Source organism: Aedes albopictus, chromosome 3 (assembly GCF_035046485.1).
Source record: "Aedes albopictus strain Foshan chromosome 3, AalbF5, whole genome shotgun sequence".
NCBI classification, from domain to species: domain Eukaryota; kingdom Metazoa; phylum Arthropoda; class Insecta; order Diptera; family Culicidae; genus Aedes; species Aedes albopictus.
In genome coordinates, this window is record NC_085138.1 from 202,932,900 (window position 1) to 202,958,893 (window position 25,994).

A 25,994-nucleotide genomic window follows, 5' to 3' on the forward strand; every position below is an offset into this window, starting at 1 on the left:
AGAAGAAACAGTTTGGTCCATTTTTCAGAAGAAGTCTGATATAAGCTCGTCTTCTGAACTGCAACGATTTCGTAAAATTGATGATTTTATTCATCTTAGATGGGAATCATACTTTTTCTGCCTTCTTTCTTATATAGGGGAACTCACGTATTCTCGGCAGTTTTGTTCTCTTCGTCATGTTTTTTTTAACCTGTAGGTCTCAGAGTTGGCCTCCAATCCTTCCCAACCAAGCTGAGTTTCATGCCAAAATTTCAGGCAATTCGGCCTACAGAAACCCCCCATGACGAAGAGAACAAACCTGCCGATAATACCCATCGTCACCCTATAAATAGATAAAAATGGATTGGTGTTTTGAAGTCACAATGCCACAAACGGATTCACATATTTTTTACTACATATTGCATTCCCCTAGGGCTGGTTTGTGATTATGGGAAAAAAAATCTTAGTTTGACAACCATCGTTGCTAGATGCAGAGAAATATTCTGCATGTCTACAGCTGTCTTGGGAAGAGCACGATAAGGTGTGAATCTGAGATATATTTATGGTTGAAATTGCAGTTCATTGAGACGTTCATTCTTTAAGACATTTATGATTTCTTCATTTTGTTTTGGATTTTAAATTTTCCTTACTGTTACGTCTGTCTGCACAAGATTGAAGCATGCAGCAGTACAGAAGCAGTAGAGAAACCATCATCGGCGGATTGAACAAAAGCCACTTTAGGACGCGTGCATACTAGATGAGACGCTATTGAAATCACCCTTGTCCCCATATTGATTTGCAGTTGTGCCGTGGCCACAGCAGTAGTGTCACGGAAAGCAGGAGGTCTTTTCTGAGACCTGACTAGTATGGAACTATGTCGTTTAGAAAGGCGACGGCTTATACGTGGAAGGCGGATTAAGTTGGGAAAAGTTTTCTTCCTGATTGAGCAAGGGAAGTTCGCCTTTCTTATGGGAATTAAAGAAAAAGAGTCGTACGTTTTTTTTTTTCCAATTTGTTGAATGTATTTAACTTGAATGTGTGTCCAATTTAAACCTTTAAACTGCCAGATGGGTTTATTATTGAAAAGTGCCTAATTGAGTCAAATGTTACTGATATGCGGTTATAGACAGCATCCAGATTCTTTATACTGGATGCCAAAAGCTAACGCGTGAGAGGCCTTCCATGAAGCTGATGTTTTTTTCCTGGGTCTCTGTTGAATGTCAGTTTGACTTGTCGTTCCCCAAGCATTTGCTTCTTTATATATCCATTCCTTCCGGACCAGAAGATCATAACAAAAATCTAACAAAATCGATTTGTTATGATTGATACTTATAACTCATTGTGTAATAATTATGTTACACATCTTTGATACTTATATTATACCTTATTTAATCACATGTTGATATAAATGTTGTATAATAACTAATTGTAATATAGGCGAAGTTAGTGTATTTTCGGCAGCTTTGTTCTCTTTGTCATGATGTGCTGACTAAAACTTGTTGAACTCAAAACCGGTCTCAAACCACCCTGAATTATACGATAAATTTTAAAGTTAAAGCTTAATTTTTGGCGTTTTTTGGGGAATAAAAAGGTATCCCACATCGATCAAATTCACCTGAAATCACGATACAGAGATTTATGAGACATATTTGCACCTGTATAGTCTGCCCAATTACGGTGAACCATAAATTCAAAAATGGTGGTAATTTCAAACAGGTAACTATTTCAAAACTTAAACATTTTCATTGTTACATGTTGTGGTGCAACCTAGGGTTTAACGACCTAGATACCTATATTTTAATTAGGAAGAAACATGGAAAGACAGTTGCTTCTATGTTATGCAGTAGACTAAAAAAAAAGTTGCTTCGATGCTGTGATTTATTGTTTTCGTTTATTTTGATGCTCTATATGTACTTAGCTTCGCTTAGCTCAGACGGACTGCACATATCTATGGTTGCTACTCCGTGATTGACCCGAAACAATGATAGTTGCACAATGAATCAACTGTATAATTGACTGGGAGTGGTCATCCATTCTCACTGCGTACGCTTTAGAGACTCTTTTTAACGATACAATACCGGCGCCGGCCACGTCCTCGCAGTCAGGTTGAATGATGGAAGAAATATTTGTAGCAACCTTTGTTATGTGAAAGTTGACGTTTACCGCACATTTCCACCAAAGGCTGCAGAAGGGGCTGTTAGTAGGAAAGGTATCGTTGGGTCAGGATTTACTTTGATAAGTAATATGACGTTTTGAATTTGAATCATGCCATACAGATTGTCGCGCTTTTGCTTGCAAAAGCAAACAATCGACTATTCGCGCAAGGTGGTCCCTTGAAATATATGTACTACAGGCGATTAGAGTACCTATGCCAAATTGGTTTAATTCTCAAAATGAAATATAAAAAAGTATAGCAGAATCGAGATTTTTTTGCTGAAATGCTATTTCATACCATTCTCACATGAAAAATAATAATGTTTACAAGTACTGTTAATTTTCGGGCAAAATTAATTGCGAGTGGTCTACAATTACAGTTCACTTAAAAAAAAACTTCATATTACGTAGGTCCATCTAAGTTACACTTTTCGTGAAGTTTTTATGACCAAAGCTGCGTAATATCAATCTTGCCTGTATACTGCTGATATTGCATCACCTTTACTATCACTGCATCAGAATCAGAAAGACAATGACAGGAAACGATATTGATCGCACTCAAGATCGCTATCAAAAAGGGCTAAAATGTAAAGAGTACTATAAAATATGCAAATATATTAGTTTTTTCACGTTTTCGTGGTCTCGGGACCAAAGAGGTACCCTGGTTTTATATTTTTATCAGAAAATTCAGGAAATTTGGCGTAACATATCAAAAAATCAGAAATGTATGTTGTTTTGTTTTTGAGATATGATTTTTTGATTATCGAGAGTCATATATTTTAGTACTAGTTACTCTAAAATTGCTTGAAATTGCAAATTCTCATAAAACTATGCATAGTATTGCTTTTTAAAGTGATTCCTGGTGGTTTTGGTATCCATAATATTATAAGGAATCAAAATATAATTAAATTTAAAAAAGTGTCTTGTATGGGAAAATTTGACCTTTTATTTTCAAAAAACCATATCTTAAAAACTAAAAAACATACATCTCTGATTTTTTGATATGTTACGCCAAATTTTCTGATAAAAATATAAAACCAGGGCACCTCTTTGGTCCCGAGACCATGAAAACGTGGAAAAACTAATATATTTGCATATTTTATAGTACTCTTTACATTTTAGCCCCTTTAACGTATTTTTCCTGAAAACTACAATTCAATAGCTTTCAAACAAAAAAAGTAGTTTAAAATCGGTCAAATGGTTCAAAAGTTACGATTTTTTGAAAAAAATTAGTTTTGAAAAACCCTAATTTTTTGGACCACCCTATATGAAAATTGGTCACCCTAATGACGAAATAAAAAAAATACGGGTCTAATTATTTCCGAAGAACTACAAGCCCAACAAGTTTCACGACAATCGGAGATGCACTATATCGTTTTTCTATGGAATGGCTGATTGCAACTGAACTGACATTTCGGTGGTTTTAGCTAAATCTCAAGTTTAAGGCCCCTTAGCGTGTCAGCTCAAATTTTGCTCTTCTTATTTGATTCTTATTCCAAACAATCATCAAGCACGATAGTAGTTGTGTAGCCTTTCTATACCAATTCCATAAACAAACAAACAAAAATAGCACTTCTTTGTCTCGGTACCTCCAATGTAAACATTTCGAGAATATGAATCATTTGAAAGCAACTCAAGCAGTAAACTACTCTACTTCAATGAATAACAAGGAAACATATCCAAATGTCACGAAAAATGTTAAATTTTTTATGTAGCAAGCTAGAAATGATCGAATTATTTTGGTACGCTCTCTCACTGTTTATGTTTGCTGCAACAGCAGTGCTGGCGGACCGCTTGGTGAAGATTTCATAAATTATAATGCTTTGCTTATTTCACTAACAATTGTGGTAAAAAAGTTAAAAAATAATCACCCCACAAATTATTATTCATTTTATGACGCATAACCAATGTGTTTGACTGGATTTTTAAATTCATTTCGATCAATTTCATTGATGCTTTGGCCAGCAGGATCGACATCACTGCGTGCAATGATCGATGATTGTGCGCGCCAAAAGACATCACCGCGCTGCCGTCGTCGTCGTTGGTACTGCGGTGGGTGGTAAACACCGCCAACCACATTTTAGTGCGGTCGAAACAAATCGTTAAAAATTTCTACTTTTGAGTGAACTAATGCTTAATAATCGTGATTACTTGTAAAGAGGATTGTATTTGAAGTAGTGTGATTCCTTTTTTATGCCGAATATCTCGCGTGAAATTGATTATTTTATAGAATAAGATAAGTGTCGATTTTTTACAAATATGTATTGGTGCAATGTTGTGTAAAGTTGATTTCGGTCCATGATTTTGAAGAAGCCATTTTGCGATGACACGCTAAGGGGCCAAATGAATGTCATGGAATTCTTGTCGAAAAAAGAAAGCGACGGAGACTAAATAGAGCACACGCTGATTTGGATCGCAGTCAGCCTATCAATATCGGAGGTTTTCCTACCATTGATAGCGAAAAAGAAAAAAAAGAAAAGTCCCTCTATATATTAAAATATTAAGGCTCAAGCATTCGTCATCATTTTTCGGAAATAGAAAAGCAGTTTTTTCGTTGTGACTCAAAACAATGACCACGAAAATGTATTCACTGTATTGCATTCCTCATGTAGAATGCAGTGAATCCATTTTCGTTGCAAAATTGTTTGATTTGAATGAAAAAACTGCTTTCAAATGTTTGATGATGACGATGATTTTAATGACGAATGCTTCAACGTTAATAATTGTACAACTTTTCCATTAAGTAGTTTTTTGTTTTAATGCCTTTACATGTAACAAGGTGCATTTAGAGAAAACAGTAAAATAAAACTCATTTTTCTTAACGTAAAATGCATGTATTTCACATAACTATTCAAGAACGTTAGCAACCATATTTTGAGTGAAACATATTCTTTCATAAGTTTGAATTTGTCGATTTACATATACTGGAATGTTTGATACCAAAATTACAGTTGGAAACTTACACCCTTGGCGTAGCGGTACGTGGAATATGTCTGATGCCTTTAATTTAAAGTATTCAACCCATTAAAAAAGGCAATTTTACGTTAAGTTTAAGTATGTAAATTTTATCAAATATGTGTGGTTAATTTTCTTTGCAGTAAGTTTCATTCATTATGTTGAAAATAAGCCGAGAAGAATTGAAATTGGATGGAAGAGGAGAAATCAACAAATCATGTTTCCATGTTTTACGAAAGCGACCCCAAACTTTTGGTCTATACACTATTTTAAGGGGTGACCCTAAACTTTTGGTCGTTGACATCAAAAGTTAATTTAAAAAAAAAAAAAAGACACGGACACCGTCTTCAGCCAGCGGCTGTACAGACTGAACGATACTTTAACATTAGACAACGGACACACGGAACATGCACCAGTGGATACGGAGAAGAAACTATTCTCACGAAAAGTTTCATCGCCCAGAGCGGGAATCGAACCCTCACCCCACAGTGTGGTGCGATTAGAAGCTTGGTGACCCTAACCGCACGGCTACGAGGCTCCACAAATTTACTAAATAACTTTTATTCTAAATTTTAAAATATTACCGCTCTCATCTTAAAATTTGGTCAACCCAATTTCCAGCGACACTGTCGTAAGTTTATATTTAGAAAATTTGACAGCTTCAGCGTAAGTCTACATACAAATATATTTGAAAAAGTTTCATCTAAATCATGTTCAAAGTTTATTTGACTCATTATCCTTTGAATGCAATCTTGGGTTTTAAAATCAGACGCAAATTGGCGGAGATATAGGCCTAAAAAATGACATGTTTTTGAGGGGGTGGCCCTAAACTTTTGATCGGGAGTGTATAAATCCGTTAACTCAAGCTAGTCATATAGTAGTTTACATTTATTCAACATTAATTTCTCCTTATGAGAAAGTAAAAATTTGCATTTGTGATATATTTTCAAAATTATCTTTTCAATGCTGACATAACACGTGCCACAAGACTGCTCAAAGAGTGAGGTAAAATACATCCCGTTAAAATATATTTTACGCAATTCAGTATCATAATTTCTATTTTATTTAACTCATTATGCAACTGAAATGGTATCATAAATTTGACTATGCTTCTCATTTCAGTTACATTATGAACATTATGCAACTCAAATGAGTTGCATAAGGAAAAAAATGCATAAAATTTTGTATGTTACTCGTTGCAAAACTCGATTTTTTCAGCACTCTTCGTAAATATCCTACTCAGCAAGCCTTGTTGGATAAATGTACGACTCGTGCTGAAAAAATCAACTTTTTGCAACTCGTTACATAAATAACTATTTTTTTACGAAAATTTTTAAGTTGACGCATCTGCGGCATATCAAATGAAAGCTCTTGGGTAAACCTACAAAACATAATACTCAGTGTTTCATCCTAGTTCTGTTGGTACAAAAAAAATATGAATATAGCATAATAAGCTATTACGCTCTTTGAGGAAGCACGACACTAGCATGCAACGGATGCCAAAACTTTTCCTCTGATGTGACTTTTTATGAAAAAAAAACTACTGTTTTTCAAAGCGTTAAAATAGCATTATATAAAATACACGTACATACATAAAAACAAAAAATAGTGTTTCGTAAAATTGACAATTGGAATTTAAATAAACATACACTGTGGTGCATAATTGATCGGACAAACGCCGATTTTCATACAAAATGGCCAAGTTTGAGATGCTGTAACTATAGTTTGCTTTGGTGGATTGAGCTCAATTTTTGACATGGAACTACGAATATGCTGAATTTTGTGTATACAAAGTATAAAATGTTTTCGTTCACAGGTCTGGGCGTGGCAAGGCGTTGAAAATATTGCAAAAGTGATCGGACAGCGGCACGCGTGTAAATCAAAGGGGTACCCCTGTCCGATCACTTTTGCAATATTTTCAACGCCTTGCCACGCCCAGACCTGTGAACGAAAACATTTTATACTTTGTATACACAAAATTCAGCATATTCGTAGTTCCATGTCAAAAATTGAGCTCAATCCACCAAAGCAAACTATAGTTACAGCATCTCAAACTTGGCCATTTTGTATGAAAATCGGCGTTTGTCCGATCAATTATGCACCACAGTGTACATCTCTTAGAGTATTGTTTTAGTTCTTGAACTTCAAGCATTTCAACGAACATCACAGCCGAAACCAAAGGATTAAACTGTTTCAAACTGTTCAAATAGTTCAGCCAGATATACATAGCCAACAACAGTTTGAACAGTTCAAATTTATTATGTGCGTTGCGATCTATCGGTGCGATCATATTTCGTTTGCGTAATTAATCGAGCAGGGGGTATACTAATTTGATTTCGGTGGTATAGGGCTGTGCTAGGTTGATGCATTGCAAAATTCAATTGTTCATAACTGCGATATACAGGGGATGGCCAAAATGTTTGGGATAGGCAACTTTTTTTCTTTCACAAAAAAGTTCAACATGCTGTAACTTTTCATAGAGTGCATCAAATATTCTCAAATTTTGACCGTTTGTCAACCTATTATATGTGCATCAATGGTACAAATTTGAGCTCGATTGATTAATCTTTCACAAAGTTATAACCGTTCTGGTAAAACACTATTTTTAAGACTATCAATTTTTGAACTCTCATATATCGGAGACCAGTGAACCGAATTGAATGAAATTTTGAGCGATTATCAACAATATAATAAAGCTTGAAAATCCATCAAAACATGGGTACTTATTAAACGTTGAAAAAAGTTATGATGGTTTGACATTTTCACCCATATAGAGGAAAATGAGTAAAACTTACAATACTGCTCAAAAATTACTAAACATGTTATTCCTTTAATCCAAATAGGCTCTAATATATCTTATTATAGATATCTTCTGAACAGAAGTAGAAAATCTTTGGATATCAAAAAAAATGACATTGATGTAAAAAAATATTTTTTTTTCGAAAAAGATTCAAAATTGTCAATCTTTCATAACTTTTTTCAACGTTTAAAAAGTACCCTTGTTTTGATGATTTTTTAAGCATTATTATATTGTTGATAATTGCTCAAAATTTCATTCAATTCGGTTTACTGGTCTCCGAGATATGAGAGTTCAAAAATTGATAGTCTCAAAAATAGTGTTTTACCAGAACGGTTATAACTTTGCGAAAGATTAACCAATCGAGCTCAAATTTGTACCACTGATGCACATACAATAGGTTGACAAACGGTCGAAATTTGAGAATATTTGATGCACTCTATGAAAAGTTACAGCATGTTGAACTTTTTTGTGAAAGAAAAAAAGTTGCCAATCCCAAACATTTTGGCCATCCCCTGTATATTTTTCCTTCTCAAATCGAGAAAATAAATAAATATATTTTAAAGAAAATATGCCACAGAATTGTTCAATTATTCTAAATTTCATGAAAATCAATTTAAAATAGCATACCAAAATTTTAAATTTTAGAAGTTTTATTCAATTCACAACCAATCGCTTACACAATACAGAAAATGCGGGCATTTTCTTTTTCCAATGACCCATAATTTTCGGTAACATTTTCAAAAAGGCGTATCTGCATAGGAACCTCATACTTCCTTTTTTAAATGTATTTGAAAATTGTTATTTTCATAATTATTATCTGCCGATAGAATGTATTAAATTTCACGGAATTAACTTTCTAATGTTATAACAAAACTCAAAATTTGAAACTTTGGAACGTTGTTTGATAAAATCAAAATTACATTTTAAATAACATATTCTCTTTCTTTTTATTTCCAGATAGACACAATGAACGGGCTTAATCAACTGTAGCCAGTAGCAGTGCGAGCAGCACTCAGAAAGTTAAGTAGTGAAAATTAATTTCCCTCCAAAAGTAATGGTACGACATGATTTCAACAACCAGTCCATCCACTGATGCATCGCAGCTACATTTGAACACAACGCTTGACTCATGTGCACTTAAATATGACGAATTTGTAATACCAAACACAGGTGAGTTGCACAGAAGCACTATAAATGTAGACGGACGTAGCTTCTAGAGTTTAGTTCATGCATGTGTAAATATGGGAATTTTAATAATCGTTTAAAGGAAATGTCGGAATAGGGATTTCAATCGTGAAATTCGAAACTTTTATGATAAAAAATCTTAAAACACTTTGGGCAAGCGAATAAAGTCAATACATACATGCTTATGCAAAATTTGAAGTGTATAAATGAAAAAATATATTAAAACAAAAATAGTCATTTGCGGTGAAAATGTGAACCAAATGCAATCTATTCTCGGTTCATCATCAGGTACAGTTGAATATACTTGCAAGTTTTCTCTCGTTGAAAAGGACCTCTTGCTGAGACCGGCTCACTATTTACACCTTGTCTTTAAAAATGTTTTAGATGACGATTTTCTGATGAAAGAACTCTCCAATAAAAATGAGGAAAATGCATTTGGTTACTCAAATTGATGATCGAGGGGCCCGCAAAAATTGTTGCGGCTACAACTAACGGGGGTACATCAATTTGAGTAACCAAATGCATTTTTCTAACATTTTTGGTGAAAACTTAAAACTTAAAATCTATGTTCTTATATAGGTAAGGGTTCACTGCTTACTACAGCATCGATATGTTGCAGAGGAATTATAACTCTGTCTACTATTCGTAGCAAAAATGTGCATCAATTTTTTTGGCATGTGTCATAACAGAAAGCAGCATGTTTCATAACCATTCGTCGAACGGCATTACATAAATAGCTTATTCTGATATCGCGCGTTCGATTACATGGGCACGTGGGTTGATGAAAGCAACTGATTTTCCAACCAGCGTGAAGTTCGTCACTCACTGGAGTTATTTTCAGTAATATGGCTTTGCTTGCATTAGTAAATCAATGTACACATCGCAGTTCACATCGTACTCTCATGCTGGGTGGACTGCAAACTCTCTACTGTCGGGAAAGTAGCAAACAGTATATTAATAACAGCGCATTGCACTGTTAATTTTCAATCAGACCTTTTCGCCAGCAGGTCTAAACGGTTGTTCCAAGTCGTCTTAAGTGACGATCATGAATCCTAGAATAAGCTGCCTGACGAAGAATAAACTTCACGTAGGTAGGATTTCTAACAGAGTTACTTCTTCCATCAATAAAGTTGATTAACACTGGTATAAGAAGGCTAGACCAAGAGGCACGTCACTCCATTTGAGACTATGTTGGCGACAACTTTCAACCACTCTTTGCATCAGATCAAAAAGGATGTCAATGCACACAATGTTAGGTAGTCTTTAGGTAGTTGTCTGCAAAATCAAAGGTAAAACCGCTACCATTAAGTTGCGTCAACAGCATATCTGCTACGAGATTCCACTTGATAACAAGACGAATTTTCTTATCACTGCTTGCCATTCATTCATCATATAGCATTACTATTACAATCATAATAAAAAGGATGTTTTCCAACATCCTCACAACATGCCCCGTCCATTATATCCTTCTGACTATTGCTACCTTCCTGATGCTAGGTTCGCCGTAGAGTGCAGCGAGCTCGTGGTTCATTCTTCGCCGCCACATACCGTTCTCCTGTACACCGCCAAAGATGGTCCCGAGCACCCGCTGCGCGAATTCTTGTGGAGCCCATAGTAGGCCCAACTTTCACTGATGATGGGCCTTCGTATTTCGCGGCTAACGTTGATGTCTGCCGGTAATAAAGACCAGAGGTTGACGAATTCCTCCACCACCTCGAAAGTGTCCCCGTCTATCGTAACACTACTACCTAGGCTTGCCCTGTCGTTCATGGTTCCGCCTGAATCCGACTTTTGCTACTTCACGTTAAAGTGAGTTGTACAGTTCTGCCACCGTTCCAAATGTTCTGACAATAATATCCATGTCATCCGCAAAGCAGACAAATTGGCCGGATTTCGTGAAACTCGTGCCTCGGCTGTTAAGCTCGACTCGTCGCATAATATCTTCCAGGGCGTTGTTGAACAGCAGGCATTGAAGCCCATCACCTTGTCGCAGTCCCCGTCGAGATTCAAATGAACTAGACAGATCACCTGAAACCCTTACGCAGCTTCTTACAGCGGCCATCGTCGCTTTGATCAATCTAATGAGTTTCCCGGAGAAGCCGTTCACGTCCATGATTTTCCACAGTTCTCTGCGGTCGATGCTGTCGTACAAACAGGTGGTGCGTTGGGATCTGATATTGGCATTTTTTAAGGATTTGCCGCACGGTGAGGATTTGGTCCGTTGTCGAGCGGCCGTCGAGGAAGCCGGCTTGATAACTTCCCACAAACTCATTAATTTTGGGTCAAAGACGACAGAAGATGATCTGCGATATCATTTTGTAGACGGCATTCAGAATTGTTATGGATTATCTTTGAAATGAGACATATACTTTTCAAATGAAAGGTAATTTAAAATGGGACGGTGTAGATATGGGCTTGAAATATACCATGTTAGGGACTTAGCCTAAACTTGTTAATGGGAGTGTACATGAATTGCGCATATACAGAATGTGGAGAAAATAGATTTAAAAAAATAGAAGGAAAATTAGATGGAAACGACCATGAATTGAACCCAGCACCATAAAAATCAGATGTAAAAAAGATGTAAGAAAAGAACGGGAAATTTGAAAGGGAAAAAATCTGACCGTACTTTTGAAAAACACTAATAATAATCGTGTTTTTTTTTGTTTCTAAATTTCAGTTCCTTACTGCAACTGGACATGGGACGACGTCCTTTGTTGGCCCCCTACACCAGCGGGAAAGGCAATCCGTCAACCGTGTCCCCCTGGGCACGGTATAGATACCACCAGTAAGTACATACCTCAATAGGTGTCCCTTTAGCACACTGCAGCAAACCTCGGCAACCCATTTCCCCAAGCACATCGTTTATTTATGATTCAATTATTATTACAATCGGTATTAACTGGCGGCGGCGGATGGCAGAGTTGTATAACATACGGAAACAATACTCTCGAACAGATCGAACGATGCAACAAGCAAATTGAACGTGAAACTGAACTGTGTGATGTAAGGGATTAAAATATCGCTCCCACTCCGCTAATTGTGCAACAAGTATAACAATGCTCTTTAAACCACTGTCACTGTTGTATACCCTGTAGCAAAGTACAAAACCGGGAAACAGTATTAAAATAAATGGGAAACGTAGCTGAGCTGCTTAAATACAAAGCTAACTAGGATGGCTTACCGTGGTTGGTTATGGAGCATATAACATCAGACGCAAATATGCCGCTTACAGGACGCAGTGTGCCATGCCAAGGGAAGAGTGCATACCGCAAGAATATCCTGTGCATATTTTGCATCTATCTCTACGTACCTTGTAATTTGCTGAATGATCCCGACGGCCAAAAGCCAGCCGGGTGAATCTAATGTTATGTCTTGGGTAGTGAGTTGGAATGCCTTAAAACTATTGTTTCTCTACTTTCTCCGAGAGAACTATTAAGGTGGGCAGATATAGGTAGATAGCTAAAGGACAATAACCGTTTTTTGCCAGTAAAAGGTTAGGAGAATTAAATTAAATACTCCATATTTATTGAACTTGATAGAAAACGTTTGCAAATATTAGTCTAAAAGTACTACAAACTCATATCTATGAACGATTTATAGCATATTTTTAATTATTTTGATTAAATGTGGCGAGAACCTGAGACCAAATAACTTCAGTTGACAATCGAATGGCAAATTGATTATCTATACTATTCTACATTTTATTTTTCTATGTTCTACTGCCATGTAGCTCTGACACTTCTCGACAATCCTAACAAGATCTTCATCTCCAGAGCTTGTTCACCTGGTCATCTTTGACGTCCGTTGAAATATCGTCAGCCGATACGGCAAACGCAAAGAAAAACGATGCGCGCGCCTCTGGTTGTAAAAGCCACAATTATGAAGATTTAAAATGACCGTTAAAAGAGCGGTCGATGTAAAATTTCGCCAGTGTTATGTCTGTTTATCTGTGGAATTGGTTTCATCTGCCTTCGGCGTTGGGTTACCTCACGTTGGTACGCTAAGAAGCTCCCTTTCTGATCCCTGAACGTTTCGACTCGCGGAACGAAATCCTTTCGGAATAAGTTGAGCTTCTGGTGTTCTGAACTTCCGTGTTTCTTGAGAACGGCAGATTAGTTCCATTTCCTCGTTCTCCGCTTCTACCAGGCGGATTTTTCAAGAGCCGGGATTGATGCTTTTGTTTCCATTTGTAACGTCCGACGTTCTACCAAGCTCCATGCTGCAGCATGACCGCGGTCACGCTGTGTTCTTCTTCTCTGAAATCTCTCTACATTACTCGGCGAATCGATTATTACTTCAACTCCTTTCTAAAAACCAGGCGGTACTCATGGTTACCTCGTTGATGACTCTTTAATTGTACTCTATCGATCCAAAAGAATACCCTTATTAAGTTCGTCCTCGTCCGGCAAAGCTGCCTACAGATTCTGCATGTATGTAATGGCGGCTTTCAGGGGATTGTCTGCTGCGCTGATCTCAATGTATACTCCACATAAAAAAAATAAACCTGAACGACTTTATTTACCTTTTGACGATAATTGATGTATGTTTTATGCTATAGCATAGTCTCAACTGTATCTTTCATAGTCGGGTCCTTTTACGCAGGCCACACGCGCCGCGTCAATTCTCAGATCAAAATTCAAAAAAATCTCACCATTTTCGACGAATAATACAAAAATCAGTTAGTTATCTGTTATGCTTATGGTATCAATCGTATTTTCCCTTTCAACAGAATTTGCCGAAAGGAGATGCAGCGCCGAAGGGCGTTGGGAAGGTAGACCTGGAACTACGCCAACTACGCTAGGATGGACCAACTACACACCATGCTACAGCCCCGAGGTCATTCAATTATTTAGGAAACTGTATTCGGGCACCGGCGGGAACGACGAAGCTGATGTAAGTAATTGAAATGTACTCGCTGCGGACAAAACAGACGGTACATTTCATTTTTCAATGTTTTATAGTATTATGCCTGTTAGGAATATTACAGCTGACAGTTCGGAACATTTCTATTTATTTTTTTTTACAGATCAAAATTGATATTGCCGAACGAACTCGAACACTCGAAATTGTGGGGTTCAGTCTTTCATTAATAGCGCTCATTATATCGCTGGTGATATTTTGTAGATTTCGGTAAGTTCATGTTATACCCTGTGTTAAACTTATTAACAATAACAATGATAACAAATTAATTACACAAAACAAAACGTTGTTATAGTGAAAACAAATAGTACAGATATAAAATGGCAGTCTGTTGACAATCAAAATAAATCAAGTGTTTTCCATCTGTGTTTGCCGTTCTATTTCAGAAGTCTACGCAACAACAGAACGCGCATTCACAAAAACCTCTTCGTGGCCATGGTAATACAGGTGATAATTAGATTAACGTTGTACATTGACCAAGCAATTATTCGGAGCGGCAGCAAAGGATACGGCAACGAAAGCTCCCGACATGGCATAGACAACACGGTAAGCTGCACCACAACCAACATTCCAGATGTACAATCACTGCCCTTCGCTAGGGTGACTCAACAGTCGGTTCAATTTTCGGTAAAATCCGTTAACATTTACTTCACTCATTTGATGTTTATATGGAATTTCATATAAGTGAACATCGTTTCTTGCACTTTGTGTTACGCAAGGCGTTCCACGTTGTCGTTGTGTACGTTCAGCGTACTGTCTCGTTGAATAACATAAAAATTTGTTTTCTGCATGTCCTGTCACGGTCGCCATGTAACATTAGTTTTATGGATGAAATGATACACAGTTCCAATATGGGAGATTCCCATACAAGCAGACGGACAAAAATATGTTCATCATGTTTTCGATGATTTGTTAGTTTTCTGTAGTTGGTTTGGCCAAAATATACTATTAATGTACATTTTTAAACATCACAATCAAGTTTTGAAAAGGGCGTATCTTCAATATGGTCAAATAACTAAAAATATATAAAAAGGTTGGATTTGTGTTATTTTTTTTAATGTTTTCTGTACTTGGAATGATTAAAATATTGTGGATTTACTTCGAAATTGAGTTCCAAAGGAATTAGCATAGATTGTTTGAGAATCGTCGTTTAATCTCAAGGGGCAAAATGTAAGATAAAACATTAACAAGTTACCCTATGTAAATAAAATAAAATTGAACCTGCAAATTAAAATCCAAACTATCTAGTCCTATTGCCCTGAAGTCCGCTAAATATTAAAAACACACTGCTGCACGACATATACACATGAAAGTTCGATAAATGGTGCACCCTCGAAACCAAAGAAACGCTTTATCAACGGCGGTTGGTGGCATATCCGATGCAAATTTATTCTCGCGTCGTATTCTAAACATGTGTATGCATTACTCTCCAGAATATCGCTCTACACAACGTTCGAGTAAGCTCATTTTTTCATACTTGTTTCATCTTTTTTCCTCCTGACTTGCAGCCGTACCTTTGCGAGGCCTCGTATATACTGTTGGAGTACGCCAGGACCTGCATGTTCATGTGGATGTTCATAGAAGGATTATATTTACACAACGTGGTCACGGTGACAGTGTTCCAGGGCCGATTCCCGCACACACTGTACGCACTGGTCGGATGGGGAGGCCCGGTGGCACTGACCGCCATTTGGGCTGTGACCACTGCCCAATACGTAGGCCAGCAGAAGTGAGTAGACGAGTGGGTACTTCATCGGAATCATCGCAAACCACATCACCTTCATCATCATCAACATCATTGCACCGCAAAAATCATCGACATCACAATTTTACGGTAGCTCATTCATCACTGTCTATTATGGTTGGGGATTTTTTTTTAGTTATCATTATGCCTTGTGCTGTATATATACTTAGTGTAGCATGCCAATAGGTGAAATGGGTTTTAAGAATCAATGCGCTAAGGACGATTTGTGTTTCTTTATATTTTTTAACATTTTTCGTAAATCACTCAAGATCACAACACAGACAAATAGACGTATTACTTGGAGTAAAATGCGATAAAAATCATCGTCACGCAAACATAATCGCCCAATGCTAATTTTGCTGTGGTACGAAAACCCACTGAGTAGATGGCGGTAGTCAAACAGGAGCAAAAACGATGCGAGCGCCATGAGCGAGCGATTGGCGAACTACGGAATATTTGAATAATCCGTTAAAAAGCGTAACGTTGGGGAGTGAGTAGAGTGAGACGTCTGTTTGTCTGTGATCACAATATCAACAACACTTTTTCTATACATATTATTGCAGTGTTTTACCATGTTAAAAAAAACATTTAATTTAAAATATCATTCAAAGAAAGAAACAATATTTATATATTTTATATTTAGTTCAACTTTTTTTTATCCAAATACGATACTTTTTTACTTATTATTCATTCATTTATTTAGTTAACATCAAATTCATGATAATACTGAATCAACAATTTGCCGCCATAATACTCGATTTGCAGCTGCAGCTCTCCAACGTCGGTCATGCCCAACACTCGCCAGATCACGCTCCACCTGGTCCGCCCATCGTGCTCTCTGCGCTCCACGCCTTCTTGTACCAACCGGATGGTTAGCAAACACCAACTTTGCAGGGTTGTTGTCCGGCATTCTTGCAACATGCCCTGCTCATCGTATCCTTCCGGCTTTGGCCACTTTCTGGATGCTGGGTTCGCCATAAAGTGCAGTGAGCTCGTGGTTCATCCTTCTCCGTCACACACCGCTCTCCTGCACGCCGCCGAAGATCGTCCTTAGCACCCGTCGCTCGAAAACTCCGAGTGCTTGCAGGTCCTCCTCGAGCATCGTCCATGTCTCGTGTCCGTAGAGAACCACCGGTCTTATTAACGTCTTGTACATGGTACATTTGGTGCGGGGGTGAATTTTTTTTGACCGCAGTTTCTTCTGGAGCCCATAGTAGGCACGACTTCCACTGATGATGCGCCTTCGTATTTCACGGCTCACGTTATTGTCAGTCGTTAGCAAGGAACCGAGGTAGACGAATTCTTCTACCACCTCGAAAGTATCCCCGTCTATCGTAACATTGCTGCCAAGGCTTGTCCTGTCTCGCTCAGTCCAACCTACCAGCATGTACTTTGTCTTAGCCGCATTCACCACCAGTCCGACCTTTGCTGCTTCACGTTTCAGGCGGGTGTACTGTTCTGCCACCGTTCCAAATGTTCTAGCAATAATATCCATATCATCCGCAAAACAGACAAATTGGCTGGATTTCGTGAAGATCGTACCCCGGCTGTTGAGCCCGGCTCGTCGCAGAACACCTTCCAGGGCGATGTTGAATAGTAGGCAGGAAAGTCCATCACCTTGTCGTAGTCCCCGTCGAGATTGAAATGAACTGGATAGTTCACAGATTATCCCTTCCTTCCACTCCTCCGGTAGCTGTTCGGTTTCCAACATCTTGACTACTAACTGGTGTAGACAGGTGGCCAACTTTTCCGGGCCCATCTTGATGAGTTCTGCTGCGATACCGTCCTTACCAGCCGCTTTGTTGTTTTTTAGCTGGTGGATGGCCTCCTTAACTTCCCTCAGCGTGGGAGTTGGTTCGTTCTCGTCCTCTGTTGCGCCAACATAGTCATTTCCTCCGCTGCCTTGGTCCTCCGTGCCTACATTCTCTTCGCCATTCAGGTGCTCGTCGAAGTGCTGCTTCCACCTTTCGATCACCTCACGTTTTTCCGTCAGGAGGCTCTCGTCCTTATCCCTGCAGATTTCGACTTGCGGCCCGTAGCCTTTACGGGATGTGTTGAGCTTCTGATAGAACTTGCGTGTTTCCTGTGAACGGCACAGCAGTTCCATTTCCTCGCACTCCGCTTCTTCCAGGCGGCGCTTTTTCTCCCGGAAGAGACGAGTCTGCTGCTTCCGCTTCTGTCGGGTTCCATGCTGCAGCATTACCGCCCGCGCTGCATCCTTCTCCTCCAGAACCGCTCTGCACTCCTCGTCGAACCAACCGTTTCGTCGACTCCGTTCTACGTACCCGATAGTGCTCTCGGCTGCGTTGTTGATGGCTGCTTTGACTGTACTCCAGCAGTCCTCTAGAGGGGCCACATCGAGCACACCCTCGTCCGGCAACGCTGCCTCGAGATTCTGCGCGTATGCAGTGGCGACATTCGGTTGCTTCAGTCGCTCTAGATCGTACCGAGGCGGCCGCCGGTAATGTACGTTGTTAATAACGGAGAGTTTTGGGCGCAGTTTAACCATCACCAGGTAGTGATCAGAGTCGATATTAGCGCCACGATAGCTCCTGACGTCGATAATGTCGGAGAAGTGCCGTCCATCAATCAGAACGTGGTCGATTTGCGATTCCGTTTGTTGTGGTGATCTCCAGGTGTAACGATACGGGAGGCTGTGCTGGAAGAAGGTGTTACGAATGGCCATGCTCTTGGAGGCGGCGAAATCGATGAGGCGTAGGCCATTTTCGTTCGTCAGCTGGTGGGCGCTGAACTTTCCAATCGTCGGTCTGAATTCCTCCTCCTGGCCTACCTGAGCGTTTAGATCCCCTACCCGAGCAGAAGAGAATAACAACAGCATAACAAAATGCGTTATTTTGGCAAAATAACTGCATAATGGAATTAGTAATTTTCATGTTATTAACATAACATATTGAGTTATAAACTTGTCTGTCATAAGCGGCAAAATAACAAGTCACATAACAAAAATTTGTTCCTGAAAAATCAATTTAATAACATGTTTTGTTAGTGGCAATAACAACTTAATAACAGTGGATTTGGGAAATATTTCAATACCAAATTTTGATATTAAAGAGTTATTGATAACATTCCGAAAGCAAAATTAGGGTAAAAACTAACTTTTTTACTCATTTTTGGGTAATTATTTTAAGTGTGTTTTTCTATTTTTAGAAAATAATAGATCACATAAAAAAAATTTCGAATTCATTATAAAACTTACAAACATGGACGGGATTTGAACCTCCAATCCTGCTATCGTAAATTTTCAGTCGCCTTTACCAATGAGGCTATCACAGCACTTGAAGTGAAGGACGATAGAAGCTTTACTGGTTCTACGTATTGCCAGTTTCCCCATCCCCCCATTTCATGTTTGCCAGTCGCAGGACAAAAATAGACAGAGATTTGAATGCAAGATCAAACAATGAACCTCTCTCTCTTACCAACAGCGCGGTGCGCAGACATGTGCACTGTAACACTAATAATAACAGTGGTGGCGTTCGCATGGCCCGTCGTCGGCGGTTTCGGAACAAAGAGAACGACGAAAAAGTTGCTAGTCGACTATTTATGATTGAGCTTCGTCATGGGGTGCATTTTGGCGGCGACAAAGATTCTTTCCAGACGGAGATGATTTTTTTTTATTTTTTGTTTTGTTCGCGTTGTGAGAACGGCGATTATACACGTACCTACGTGAGCGAAGGTAAAAGGTAATTATATCATATGCCGATATGATTACTTCTGCAGATGCTGTTTTGTTTTATTCTGTTTTAGATTATTTTTAGTAATGAAAAAAGATATTTATGACATAATGTCAAACAATATATGATCGAATAATAATAGATCGAAAGAAAAAAGTTATAATAGACAAATGCAATCATCAATTGAGCAGAATTGTCTGTATAGTTGACATTTTTATTGATTAGAATTATTTAGTAGGTACCATATTTGCTATCTCCACTCTCACTAACATTCATTACTTCATAATACATAGTCTGTTCGGTACTTTTTGACGTTATAATTAGAGGTTAGAATAGCAGTACTGTTAAAATGACATATAAATTCAACTAAGTTTACTCAATTTTGAGATAAAAAACAACTCATTTGCAGATGTATCGCTTTTTGAAACTAAAATTTTACTTAACCTATAAGAATTGGGAATCGTAGAAAAGTGATAGGAATTTGGCACCGTAACGGGACTGGGATATTGAAAGAAGGAAATTAATACGAAGATAAACATATCAATAGCTATGATGCTATATTTACCCAAAACTCAAATTATAGCAATGAATAAAATAAAAAATACGGAAGAGTCTGATGAAATTTCTAGAAGTTGCAATGCCTTTATTTTTTACTTCATAATATGAAACAGCAGACAATAAAATAAAGAAGGTAAACTATGTAATGGTTATATCTGCGATAAATTTTCTCCGATTTTGACAATATTAATCTCATTTGATCCAGATTTATTTTTTCCATCAAGAACAAATCCGACTGAACCGATCTGGTCATCGTGAGTTAAGAAAAAAAACCCGGATTGCCATACACGTGGAATTTTCCATAGACCAGCTGCAATTGGCTTCTTTAGTGGTGTTGAGATAATTCCATATTCACAATCTACATGCCAAACTGAGCCGAAATCCAAATTTTCATGAACTTTGGTGCCCGGGAACCTATTTAAAAATCGATTTAAAGTTTGTATGGGAGCGATTTGTTGAATCACCTCATTTCGTACTGGGCGGAGCTGTCAAGCAGTTGCCCAGCTGTCAAAAGGTGATTTCAAAAAATCTTTTTGTAATTGAATTTAGGTTTCAAAATAAAGTTTAAAAAATCTGATAAAAATCATATGTACTGGCTTAAAAAAAAGGTGCTCTTTCGAATAAAACCAAAAAAATCAATATATTATTCTTAATTTTAAAAACCCAAACAAATTAAGTACCTTACCAAGAAAAAAATGATAAATTTAAATTTATACGTTCAATATGTAGTCCGTCCAAAGTCTTACACCGTACATCAAACCGTTTTTAATTAGATTTTGTTTTAGATTTTATAGAGGCATTTTAAAATCTTCTCCTGTGTGGTAGGGATAGGATTTTTCAAAACACCATCGCTCTTCTTCTTCTTCATGCACCATCAAATCACCAATAGCATATCTGCCCAGCCTAGGCCCAAAGTATTGACTTCAAAGTAATCATTACGAAGCATAAATGTCAATTTCTTGATTTTGCTTTGGCTGACCAAGCCAAGGTTGACCGTAGCATTTTCATAATTCAAATCTCAATTTGTTCATCGAGCACATGTTCTGTTGTGCTGCACGTGGATGTCAAAGCGTTTTCAACAGTGTAATTACGAAGCATGTTTCACGAGAGACCTTATATTTTCAATACGCTAACTCCAACAACGCCGATTTTAGAATAGAGGAGCTTAGAAGCAAAGGGGTGTAAGTTACAAAAACCCACTTTCGAGTAAATAAGCTTTGAAATTTTTCACCAGTTTTTCATCCCATTCAAAATGTATGGAGTTTCAATTTCAACCCAATTTGTGCACTCTCAATAATACAATAATAACCAAACTTGTTCCACAACAGAATGTAATATTGAAATGTTATTTAAGGGCTGCATACCAATTGCTTGGTCATAACAAAATAAGATTGTCCAACAAAACATGTTATGGAAACGTAATGCCTTGATAATTCAATAATAACAAAACAAGATATAAATACAGGTTTTGTGATTTCGTAGTTATTAATTTGATATTCCCCTCTGCTCGGGTATGAACTGGACGTCGTGGTTTGTGCAGCGGTCGTACTCACGTTCGAGCTGCGCTTAAAATGCGTCTTTGTCATCATCAGTGCTTCCGGAGTGTGGGCTGTGCACGTTTACTATGCTAATGTTGAAGAATCGGCCCTTGATCCTCAACCTGCACATTCTTTCGTCGATCGGCCACCAACCGATCACGCGCCTCTGCATGTCGCCCATCACTATAAAAGCTGTTCCCAGCTCACGTGTGTTGCCGCAACTCTGGTAGATGGTATGATTACCTCTAAACGTTCGCACCATGGATCCTGTCCAACACACCTCCTGCAGCGCTACGATGCAGAACCCGCGGTCCTTCAGTATATCGGCGAGTATGCGGGTGCTCCCGATGAAGTTGAGAGATCTGCAGTTCCGCGTACCGAGCTTCCAATCTCAAGTCCCTTTTCGTCGCTGTGGTCGTCGCCATTGGTATCGGTTCGCATTCTTCTCTTGTTGATTTTCCGGTGCTAGTCTTTTTTACGGCTGGCTCGCAGGGCCTGACACCAACCCACTAACCCAGGGAGCTGGGCTTACCTTCCCGGAAGCTACGGGTTCTGCATTGGCATTTCCTCCAACTACAGTGCTAAATAGCTAGGCTCGAGCGCCAGTCTTCGCCGGGGGTGGTGTTTTTAATGGGCGCCCAGGATTACTTATTATTATTTTACACCAATTACCCAGACAAACAAACGTATCACTTGGAACAAAGTGCGATTACAATCATCTGATGTTTTGTGACTTCTCAGTCTTGACAAAATCAAAACACTGTGATGTGTGGGCACGTTGTATCCGCAGCATTTCTGCAACACCTGGCGGATGGCGAACATCTGGTCCGTTGTAGCGCATTCACCTATGAATCCAGTCTGATATTGCTCCACTCTCTTGAAACCGGTGATAGACGGCGGCATAAAATTTGAATGATTATTTTGTAGGCAGCGCTCAGTAGTGTGATCACGCGATAGTTCTCGCTAGTAATCCTACATTATAGAGATCTGCGGAGGCGGCCATTGTAAGCCAATCGTGCAGAAAGAACTGTCAAAGTGTGAGCCAAATGAACAGGCTGATCGTTCGTAAGAAGGCGTCGATTGAACGGTATTGCAATCCGAGTTAAATAAATTAAAATGATTTATTTTTAATATCGAGAAATTGACGGTATATGTAAGTTTAGTAAAAAGATAGAATTTATTGCCCGTTGTGAAGATTTATGGATTCCGGCGCAAATCAATGATTAGGCTCATTTTCAGCGTAGGTGCGTTATAAATATTTGTTTACAATGCAAAACGATCACCAATTGTGTACCTAACAACACAGCGTAAAATATTCACCAGGACGCAGTCTGGTTTTATATCTGTGGGCCCACGCAAGAGAAATCCACGCAACAAATTTTTGCGCAGGAGTCTAAACAGGTGGAATCTCCGCAATAATTAATTCTGCTTTCAAAAGCTCAAGCTTATGACGAAACTTTTGTTGCTGCACTTCTCGAAAAAACTTTCATTGCTGCTTCTTGCTTCAGTTCTGCCGATATGTTTAGCTTAACACTTTACAATAAATTTCAGATTTCATCGATTGCTCCGCTATTTTTTTTTTTCAAAATTTTGAAAAAAAAATCTATTATAATTAGAAAATGTAAACAAAACAACTTGAACCACTACGAAGTCACGCACAAAGTTTGAACATCTAGCTTTGCAGCAAGTGTTGGCAGCTGATGTAAACAAAATGAACAGCGTTGCCGAATCGACATATGTAACTTCCGCTTATCTCTATGTAGAGGATTTCTAGTTCTCGCAATCCAACTTGTCGCCCTTTTTGTAGATGGGACACACGATATCTTCCATCCATTCCTCCGGCAATACTTCCTCCTCCTTGACAATGTCCCAGTGTAGTGCTCTCACCAGTACTTCTCCACCGTACACAGCAAATAATTTTGTAATATCCAGGCGCGTAATTTCTGGCGACGTATCCAATTTCGAACGTAATTTCACTCTGTTGCATCGTTTTCCAACAATTATCACACTCACCATGTATACCGTTGTTGGCACCGGAAAGTGTCAATAAACCCATTCCAGCAGATACCTAGAAACAGTATCATATTCATCATTCTCCTTTTAACTCGGTGAAATAGCCGAGAGCTAAGGGATATGCCTCACAATCAACGGATCTGTGTACGAATCCATGCCAATATTTTACTTATATATGATTTATCTATCGATTCGGTTCTAGCGATTGCTAGACCCACTTTCAAGCTGCGGCGGCTAATTTGCTACGTGAAAAGAATGTACTCTGTACATCACTTTTACGACGCGACTGATGTGCAGCGAAAATAATGTGATATCACATTTTTTTTTTTGCTGTGTAGTTTAGATGCTCGTTTATTTCTAGTTGATCTGCTCTAGCGGCTTTGTTGTTTTCAACCCGTCAACCTCCTGCTCTATCTCGTGGAGGTGTCCCCGGTGCCCCCTCTTTCATCCTTCTCTTTCGCATTATTTAGGAGAGTGAGTGAGATAAAAGAAAAACACTCATGCTCACTCATGAGATGATTCCCGTGGTTGTCTCGGCACATGTCGGCCTGTGGCACAAAGCCTCTGCACGAGCGATTCAGCTTCTCGTAGAAGTTCCGTGTGTCCATCGTCTTGCGATCTTGTTCTTCCTGCTGGCGCTTCTTCCTCCGAAAGACTGAGTTCTACCTGTTCTGAATGAAAAAAAAAATGATTAATCTTTATTTTTTCACACCATCCATGCAACGTCCAACGTAGCGTCCAACTTATAATCTAAACTTTTAAACGACACTGAATTCAAATACTTTATTTTCTACCTCTTTCCTTTCGTGATGCCAAAGATGCTGGTGGGGATACAACCTGACGCCTTATTACTGGATTTTAGAAGGTCCAAGATTAGCTGTAGTTCTGGTTTGTATACATACTTTTCCTAATTGAACCATAAGATGATCTAATTTTCCACTTTAATTACAGTTAAATTTCATATTTTTACTAAATATCATAAGAGTGTTAATAGTTAAGTTGCGCCAAAGCCACACAAGCGACGTTGAGCAAGTTCGGAAAGCAGTTCGTGCGGCTGTTGTTCTAGTGCCATTATTAGGTATAACCAATTTACTCAACATGACTGAGGCACCGTTGGACAGAACAGCGCTGGAGTTTGCCCTTTGGTCGTACGTGACGCACTTCCTAACATCGTTCCAGGGATTTTTTATTGCCCTACTGTATTGTTTTCTGAACGGAGAGGTAAGACAGAGGTTTAAAGTATAGCTAGATACTATTCTATTGTTTTTTTTTTCAATATTTCAGGTCCGAATAGCGCTCATGAAAAGCCTTAGCGTATATCTCTCCATTAGGGGTCACCACGACTGGCCCGCCCGAAGGCCTTCAATGTTTTCTGCAGCTTATGGAACAGCTCCGGAAACGGAAGCACCCAACGCAGTAGATTTGAAACGGTCAGTACCTATTTATGAATTTAGGTTAGTATTGGACCAAGGATCCGAGAGAAGCGAACTTCGGTATCCCCGTCCTAGTTCCCGTCTATGTAACCACTGCTGCCACTATTTTCCCTCGCTCACTCATTTTTATCTACCTGTTTCTTGCTAGCACGGGTAGACCGAATTACCGAAGACTACTTCATCAAAAAGACATGGAACTCTATTATTTTCCCATACTAACGACAAGCGTCACTGACAGCACCGCCGCCTGTTGAGCTAAGGTGTTACTTTTGTATAAAAATGTAAGGCCTGGGCACGGTGTGTTGTGTAGAACAACATTTTAATAAAAAAATAAGTAAGTCTGAAATTTTGCCCAATGATACTTTGGGCCATTTTCTTCAATTTGTTGGGTCGGTGGAAAACATCCATCGGGGGGTCTAGAACAAAAGTTTTTTTTTAAGGTTTTTCATGCAAAAACTGTTGAAAGCGCATATTGTAAATTATTGCATCTCCTACAAATAGTCACAACTTTTTTGTCTTTGAAGATAGATCCATAATATTTTCAGGCGGTTCGAAGTAGTATGCGTAGATGACTGTGTGAAAATTTCTTTAAAATATGTTGAATGGTTTTCAAATAATAGCAAAACTATCAAACGCATTCCAAAATACTAAGCTTAGTAGCAAAAGTTCAACAAAATATCTATATTTTTTGTATAATAATACATGAAAAATATTTGATTCTAAGCTCCTTGAGTCATTATGATGGCGGTACTGTTGAAAACATGTTTTTCAAATGATGAACAGATTTACTGTACAGCGCACTACTTCCGACGTTACGTTTAACGCATAGGAAAGGCAGCGGAAGTCAATGAAGTTTTTTCGGAAATCAATTTAGTGCTAAACGCACAATATCATGATTGCTGAGCATGTCGGCTTTCCCTAAAAAAATATTTGAATGTTATTTGGTAAGTCAATAAAGCACTCGAGGATTGGGAAACATCTCTGTTTCGAGGAAAAAGTACAGAAACTAAATTATTTTGG

General features: G+C 38.5%; 1 protein-coding gene across 13 annotated transcripts in view; it reads left to right on the forward strand.

The window, feature by feature from the left end:
- The window catches only part of LOC109404983 (PDF receptor), a 140,378-nt gene that overhangs the window by 100,727 nt on the left and 13,657 nt on the right, over positions 1–25,994 (forward strand). For 12 of the 13 annotated variants that reach the window (XM_062858606.1, XM_062858612.1, XM_062858607.1 and 9 more), the window contains 9 exons: positions 8,846–9,058; positions 11,754–11,861; positions 13,806–13,969; positions 14,103–14,206; positions 14,383–14,542; positions 15,505–15,725; positions 24,360–24,429; positions 24,493–24,762; positions 24,826–24,971. In XM_062858606.1, the coding sequence (XP_062714590.1) occupies positions 8,953–9,058; positions 11,754–11,861; positions 13,806–13,969; positions 14,103–14,206; positions 14,383–14,542; positions 15,505–15,725; positions 24,360–24,429; positions 24,493–24,762; positions 24,826–24,971 (1,349 nt within the window). In that variant the 5' untranslated portion in view covers positions 8,846–8,952. The remainder of the gene's footprint in view (positions 1–8,845; positions 9,059–11,753; positions 11,862–13,805; positions 13,970–14,102; positions 14,207–14,382; positions 14,543–15,504; positions 15,726–24,359; positions 24,430–24,492; positions 24,763–24,825; positions 24,972–25,994) is intronic. The other variant, XM_062858611.1, reaches the window with a different exon arrangement.